Here is an 8,597-nt window from a genome sequence, read left to right on the forward strand (position 1 = left end):
TTATTATTATTATTATTATTATTATTACTATTATTATTATTACTATTATTATTACTATTATTATTATTTACATTTTTCTTTGTTTGTTTGTTTTTTTTTGCGACATATATCACAGACACGCTTTTTTCGTACGAAAAAAAAAAAGTCTCTTTTGTTTCATCGGCGACGAAATGATAAAGTATTGAGATTGATTGATTGATTGAGTGATTGATTGATTGATTGATTTATTTATTGCACGATTGTGGAATGATTATGATTTTGACGTTCCCGGCTGAGGCTTGTCTGGCAAAGGTTTTTTCGTAAGGCACGTTAATGGTTCGGCGTATATATGAGTTTTTGGCATGTTAGGGTTATTGTCCTTGATTTGGGACGATGTGAGGACGTCCGGCATGATAAGATTACTCGACGTGAGTTCGCAATATTCGTTGGATTTTCTATCTTTTGGCTCCACGTAATCGCTCACGATCGTCGGCAAAGGTCTCAAGGTTAGGGAGTTGAAATTAATCGGGGAGAGTTTGTCGGGTGATGGGGCTCTCGTTCCAGTGCTGACAACTTTAATTCCAGAATTATTATTTTTCCTTATGGTTTTTCTTAAACTTTTGACTGTTGTTGGCGTTTTGGATGTTTGAATGACTTCGTAAATTCCACCGCCGGCTCCGTCGTCGTCGTTGTCGTCGTCATCTTCAAACGTAAACGAATTCCTCGGGCTCACGGTATTGTTATTGCAACTTTCTTCGACTTTGATGAGATCGTATAAATGTTCGATCATGTCTCTCGCCTCGTTGTAATTTTCAGGATCGTTTAATTTTTCTCTCAACGATTGTATGAGCTCTTGCGTGAGTTCTTCGGGAATCGTTTGCGTCGCTTTATTCTCGCAGTCGACGATTTCATCTTCTTGTTCTCCTTCATCGTCTATAATTAAAGTTGTCGTCGTTTGCTTTTGCGATTGATTTAATTGATTTTGTATTTCCGCGTATTCGTGTATGTTAACTCGCGATATGGAATCGCTCGTCACTAAATTGCCGGTATTGCACAAGCGAGAAAAAAACAAGCAGTCAGAGGATTGAGTTTTTCTCGAGTTTTTCACGCACATATCTCTTTTTCTAAACCACATAATTGATAAAATGGTAATCATGATCGCGATACTGCACACGACTCCGAGAAATATGACTCCCAACACCGTTCGTTCCGTGTTGTGAAGGTCTAAGGGCAGTATGATATTCGGACGGTGACTTTTATGCAAATCTTTACAAACGATCATATTTTCCGGAGTGCAAAATTCTTCCATGTACTCTTTCATGTTCATATATCCCTTACTAATATTATAACATTCTTCTAACAGTTCACTAATGACACAAAAACTAGTTTCGTAAAAATTTTCCCACCAACTTCCCGTCCTTTCTCGTATCCACGTTTCCAAATGACAGTGACAAACGTTTTCGAATATGTTATCCCGTATCGACGCGGAGAGTTCGGACTCGTGCGGAAGGGATGCCAAAACGTCGATTTCGACGTTCGGTAACGTGTTATTGGAAAAAATAAATTCCGTCGTGACGGCGGCGGTCGTGGTCGCGGTGGTGATGTTTGAAAACGGAGCTGAGAGAAAATCAGGTTCCAAAATTCTAAAACGATTCCCACTGATGACGATGCTGTTCCAATTGTGAATTTGAAACGCATAACGTCGCAAAACGTAAAAGTCGTTGTCGTGAAGTTTCAAGTAGGCAGCGTTGACATTGAAAGCGTCGTTGGTCATTTCATAAATTCTGTAATTAATAAACAAAATAACAAACAAACACGATAATCGTTTGCGTCTATATACAATAAAACTTCGTATTGACGACATTGATGATGATGATGATGACTAATGGACAAACGAGCGAACGTGGGACGCTACTACTATTTGATATACTGGCAAACGTTCAAACCAACGTTCGACTCGTCAGTCGAGACGTTTTTTTTTTTCTCGTGGGCGTGTAACTGACCACCGGAGTCGTCAGTTAGGGAGGGATATATATCGTCAAAATATTGTGCTCCTGCTAACTCACCTGCAATTTCGAATCGTGAATCTGGCAGCAGCCGACAACGCGTTCGAATCCACGTACTCGACGTTCGTATCGACGAAATCCACGCTTTGAATGAGAGTCCTTTCGCTGAACGCTTCGCTTTCAAATTTTTTAACGTTTGAATTTTTAAATGAAACGCTCGCGAGAATGATTCCGTTGAACGCTCCGCTCCTCACGGTTCCAATCGTGCAATTGTCAAAAAGGATTTTTGCCAAACTCAATGGAAACGTCGCATTTGGAATTTCATTGATGGTCGCGTTAGAAAATAACATCTGTCGTCACATGAGAAAAAAACAAAATTAAAAAACGTTAAAGATTTTTTTCGAAAAAATGATTATTCAAAAGACCGGAAGAAACTAATAAAAAACGAAAACGAACCGTCGTTTCCGCCGAATCGAGATCTTGTTTAACACTCGAAGAAAAAAACGTATTTTCCATCATCACCAAATCGATGACGTTTTTTATTTGAACTTTATTGAATTTGTTAAAAGTTGATTTTTTAAGCGTGACTCGATGACAATTGATTATCGTCACCGAGAGTGGATTACGTAAATTTTTAAACGAGTCTTCTTCCATGGTGACATTTTTACAATTCTGAAAATAATAATAATAATACAAAAATGTTAGCCTCATCGTCATCATCATTATTAATAATGAAACCGTTAAAAATTCTAGACGAAATGAAATTTATTTACCTCGATTAAAAACGTTAAAGAATCGGATGTGAGATTTTGAAAAGCCGAATTTGAAATTGCCAAATTTTCCAGGTTCGTAAACGAAACGACTTTTAAATTTTTATGGTTTAAAAAAGTTCCAGGATGAATCGTTAATCGTTTTGCATTTGATATGAATATTTCTCGCGCGGTGACTGGAATTGACAAATCCGGTGTCAGATTAACCTAAAAAAAAAAAAAAAAAGAAAAAGGAAAGAAAATGAGAAAATTTGTCATTAGAATTGTCATCATCATCTTCATCATCATCATCGCGTTTACATCCCCCAATTTTTTGTTTTTTTTGTTAATAGAAAGGGTCGTGGTTTGAGGAGTAAAGAATGAGGGTGGCGTATGGTAGTAATTATGAGAGGAAGGAGGTTCGAATTTGTTTTTTCTTTTAATTCGTTAAATGCATTTATTAAATTAATAAGCATTATCATTATTATTATCATTATTGAAATTGAGTCACGCGAAAGAATTTCCTTCCCTTCCCGCCTCCTCCCTCCCTTCCTCTCCCGCCACTCCCCCATGAAAATTTTCAAATCGTGCGACCTCCTCGAATCTCTCGTTTCGGGTAATTTCCAGTTTCTTCCATATTTTCCACGAGTAAAATTTATTCACGTAATGGAAAAGATTTTTTTTTTTTTTTCTTCTGCTTCTTTTTTTTCTTTTTTGTCTTCTGCTTTTGTCACGGATGAGACTCTGATCGTATTTGCACGGTTTGACGTGTCATTATCAAAATCGAATTACGTACGTACGTACGTTTTTTTTTTTTTTTAAACGTTTGTCGTGCGTGTAAAACGTATGATGACGACAACAATTTTTTTTTTTTTTTTTTGGTTTTGTTGTTGTTGTTGTTGTTGTTCTGAAAAGCGTTAAAATGAATTTGCTAAGGCGGAAAAACGTTTCGTAATGAAATGAACAATAAAAAAAAAAAAAAAAAAAAAAAATTTCCAATTTCCGAATAATAACCTCGAAAGGAAAAAAAAAAAAAAATTTTTTTTTTTCAAGGGCATTGTAATGCAAATGAAACTGAGAGAGAGAGAGAGAGAGAGAGAGAGAGTGAGAGTGAGGGGAAGGAGTGGAGGAGGAAAAGAGATGTAGGACATGTTAAAAAATTTTTTTTTAGTCAAGTTATTATTATTATTATTATTTCGTCGCCATGTTAGTCGTCGTCTATCACGCTCTCATCCTTTTCACACACACACACACGCATTGATTTCATATATTCCGGCGAAAATTTCCTTCTCTCTCTCTCTCTCTTTCTGTAATTGATTTCAATTACGTTCATTTGCACTCGTGATGACATTTTTTTTTCTACTGCCACGAAAGCAAATCCAAGTTTTTCTTTTTTTTTGTTTTTGTTTTCCACCATTTTCCGTTACGGAAACAGGTTCGAACACACAGACACAACAAACTGGTTTGGTTTTTTGGGAGAAAACGTGATTTTTCCAAGAATTTCCCCCCCCCTCCCGACCCCCGCCTTTATTTATTTATTTAAAGTTTTTCTTAATAAACGCGAATTCCCGTTTCGGAAATTTTATTTATTTACTTCTTGGAATTTTCAAAGCCATTTTGTTTTTTTTTTTTTACTTTTCCTCATTTAAGAGTGATTACAACGCAGTAAAATTTAAAAATTTGTTTTTCTTTCCCTCTTTCTTCTTCTCCTTCTTCTTCTTCTTCATCTTCTTCTTCTTCTTTTTATGATTTTAATGAAAGCAAAAGAAAAAAGAAAAAAAAGATTGAAAACGAGATCTATAAATAACCATATTTATAGTTCTGGTTTTTATTATTATTATTATTATTATTATTATTATTATTATTATTATTATTATTTAAAAATCCGGATTGATTTGTTTGTTTATAATTTTAAGCGATAGAAAAAAGATTCGAAAAGTTTTTCTTATAAGAGATTTTACGTTCTATAACGTTCTAAAATTTTTTATTTCAAAATTTGAAAAAAAAAATTGTACAGAGAAGAAATTATCATGGCGCGTTTTTTTCCCCTGTATTTTTACAAGTGTTAAAAGTTGCCAAACAATTATTATTATTATTATTATTGTAATTTTTGCGTTTGTTGTTTGTCGCGTAAAGAAAAAAAAAAAAAAAATTCTTGTTCTCAGGCGAAATCAGGTCAAAGTTGTTAGCGATTGTTTTTGTTAATTTAGAATACAAAACTCGTACGTATGTGTACGTCATTATCATTATCATTATCATTATTATTATGTTTTAAGAGGAATTTGTTTTACGTACCGATCGTAGTAGAGAAATTTTTTTTTCTCGGGGAGGATGGGGGGGCTTTTGTCGTTGTCGAAGGAAATCGATTGGAAGAAATGATGGTGATGATTATGATAAGATCCCCACTCGGGTCCGTTCCCGTTCGAGTTAAAAAACCTCGTCGTCCGTTCGTGTTAGGCATTCTTTCCATATGGCAAAGGTTGTCTCGGTAAGGTTGTCGTCGTCGTCGGTAAGGATGCCTCGTCGAGTTTCTAATGGGAAAGTGAGAAAGGCGTGACGATTAGTAAGGTGCGAACTAGGAAAAGGAAAAACTAATAATATAAAATGTTATTTTCGTATATGTTGAATACATATCGCGGTTGTTGGGTTGTTGTTGTTGTTATTGCCTCCCCTCCCTCCCTTCTGTGTTCCGAGATTAATAAAAAAAAAAAACAACCGACCAATTAATTAATATTACGGCGTGCGAAAATTTTACACGGAAAGTTACGAGTCGTGAAAAAAAAAATTCACCGGCAATGAAAAAAGGGAAAGTTAATTAATTATCAGAAAGAAAAAAACAATAATAATAATAGTAATAATGATGATGATGATGATGATAATGATAATGATAATAAAAATTTCCCTTTTGCTGGAATGTTTGTGTGTGCGTGGGTTTGTGTGTGTTTGTGTGTGTATTTACACGTATTCATAAAAGATGTGGAAAAAAAACTTTTTCTAAAAATAAAAAAAACAATTTAAGTTATTTTCATCATCATTATTATTATTATTATTATTATTATTATATTCATACGATGATAATAATAATAATGATAATAATAAGGGTTTGGAATATCACAATGGGATTAATTATCGAAATGGCCTATTGTTTTTATTTTATTTTTTTCCTTTTGTTGAAATTCTAGTTGTAAGGGATTTTCTTCACCTTTTTCTTTTTTTCTTTTCTTTCTTTTTCTTTTTCTTTTTCTTTCTTCTTTAGTCTTTCTTTTCTTTTTCTTTTTTCTTTCTTTTCTTTAAATTATTTTCGTTGTATTCGATACCGTTGAGTTCATTGTAATAAAAAAAAAACAAAAGGGCGTCGATTGAGACGTAAAGGATTTTCTTTTTTCTTTTATTATTAAAGTTATTATTATCATCGTCATCGTCACCGTCACCGTCATCATCATCATCATCACAATAACAATAAAAATAATAATAATAATAATTTTTTTTGTTTGTTTTTGCAATCATGAGAATAAACGGGTATTTATATATATGTGGTTTTACGGTTGGGAAAATTATTTTGGCGTCCGTACGATCGGTTTAGTTCGTTCGTTAACCTGTCGAAACGTTCGATTATTATTATTTTTTTTTTTTTCAATAGTTTTATGTAGTAAGAAACCGAACGAAGTTTGGCAAATGACCTTTTTTTTTTTTCCTCAAACGAATGTCAATCGAATCGTTAACATTAGTTAGGCTCTCGGATTTCGATCGCAGAAATCGAAGGAATTCATTTAAACATATATGTAGGGTCGCGAAGGGTTATAGGAGGGAGGGGAGACTGACACGACGACGGGGGGAAAACGTTGAAAGGTGTGGTGGTGGTGGTGGTGGTAGTAGCAGGAGTAAAAAGGGAGAAGTTTAAAAGAGGAAGGTTAAAGTGTGGCATACCGAAACGGAAACCAATAAAAAAAAAAAAAAAAAAATCCCGGTTTCGATTCTCACTATTGGACGAATAGTAATAATAATAATAATAATACTATTAACTCGAATCGAACGATTTATTATTAATTATCGTTTTTTTATTAGTTTTTATTTTTTTCTCCCTTTCTCTTTTCTTCTATTTTTAAAAGATTTCTGGAATTGGTTCCAGGAAAAATTTCCCGTTTTCTTTACACGTTGTCGTCGTCGTCGTGGAGTACAGTTTACGAATTTTGTACGGTTTTCGATTCAGAAAAACCAAACAAAAAGTTTTTTTTTTTAAAAAAAATGTTGATAGGTAACCCGATCGGTCACTCCCGAGGGATTTCATCCCATCCTCAGTTATTAATACTGGATTATCTCACGTCGAGCGTGAATGTTTTCCTATTGGAACGAACGAAAGATGGTCGTTGAGGTTTTCGATTTAGTCACGCCGAAATAGTTCGAAACGAGTGCGATTGATTTATCGGTTTTAAATAAGGCCCATGAAAATTTATTATTATTATTATTATTATTATTATTAATACTACTTATTTTTCGGGATAGTTTATAAAACGGAACAGAAATATCCTTGGAGGTATGTGCGTGTGTGTGTGTGTATTTGAAAAAACACGACGAACAAAACCGAGGATATTTTATGATGTTTTTTTTTTTTTTTTTATTACATTTACGGAATTCGTGTTTTTTTTTTTTTTTTTTTTTTTGTTACAAGAACGTGAACGATTTGAATAAATTTACTCGCAAAATAATAATAATAATAGTAATAATAATAATAATTGTAATAATAAAGAAAATAACCATTATGGTAATGATAATGATAATAATAATAGCGCAACATTGAAACGCCACAGTGATGCCGTATTATATATATATATATCGAAATCCACAAGGTCGCATAACAAAAAGAAAAAAAAAAATTAAAACTAGGAATTTTAATGCGTTCGTTGTGAATGAATGAATGAATGAATGAATGAATGGGTATGAATTTTTTTGTTAAAAAGATATTATGTTAAAATTTGATCGGGAAATTCTATAAAAAAAAATTTATTATAGAAAGTAGGGAGAAAGAAAAGAAAAAGAAAAGAACGTTGTTATTATTATTATTATTATTATTATTATTATTAGGGGCGAGGCATTAAATATTTATTGATGGGGGGGGGGAAGGAAAAAAGAAGAAAAAAAAATTGCCGAAATCTCGTGGACGGACGAATTATACAAAACAACAACAACAACAAGGATTCAGAAAAATAAAATAAAAAAACACGTCGCGACAAACACGCACACGCACACGCGTGAATAAAGTCACGTTTATTTTGTCTACAAACAAAAAACAAACAAAAAAAAATCAAAAAATTTCATTCGAATTCGCGAATCCTCAACAAAAAATATTTTATACAAAACAACAACAACAAAGACAAGAAAAATTTTTTTTTTTTTTCGTCATATTGTTCGATGATAAATTAATTAACGAGAAATATTCTTCTACGAAAATGTACGAACGTTCAGTACGTTCAGTAACTGAAAAATTGAAAACAATAATAATAATAATAATGATAATAATAATAATAATAATAGAAAGAAGAAGAAAGTTTGTTGTTGTCTTTGAGTAATACGTAAAACGAATTAAAAACGCGAAAACTCAATTTTTATTCGAACGACAAACAAAGAAACGAAACGAACGTGTCAGCAATAAAAAAAATTACGTACGTGATGTGCAACATTTTACATTTCATTGTAGGAAAAATCTGAAAAAGTTGTCGTTTGTTGTTTTATTCAAAAAAAAAAAAAAAAAAAAAAAAAAAAAAAGATTCGAGTTAAAAAGAAATAAGATCGATCAATCGATCTATCGATCGATAATTTAATATAGATTAATATGAAATTTATGTCGGATGTAATGTGTTTAGGT

At 32.8% G+C, this 8,597-nt stretch overlaps 1 protein-coding gene across 1 annotated transcript; it reads right to left on the reverse strand.

Moving 5' to 3' along the window:
• Positions 1 to 250: 250 nt before the first annotated feature.
• On the reverse strand, positions 251 to 3,371 carry Phum_PHUM483660 (uncharacterized protein; the record flags this gene model as incomplete). Its single annotated transcript, XM_002430419.1, has 5 exons — positions 251 to 1,763; positions 2,046 to 2,335; positions 2,442 to 2,657; positions 2,759 to 2,931; positions 3,329 to 3,371. The coding sequence occupies 5 exons, from the start codon at positions 3,369 to 3,371 to the stop codon at positions 251 to 253; spliced, it is 2,235 nt and encodes a 744-aa protein (XP_002430464.1).
• Positions 3,372 to 8,597: the final 5,226 nt, after the last annotated feature.

Source organism: Pediculus humanus, genomic scaffold, assembly GCF_000006295.1.
Source record: "Pediculus humanus corporis 1103172108256 genomic scaffold, whole genome shotgun sequence".
In the NCBI taxonomy this organism is placed as follows: domain Eukaryota; kingdom Metazoa; phylum Arthropoda; class Insecta; order Psocodea; family Pediculidae; genus Pediculus; species Pediculus humanus.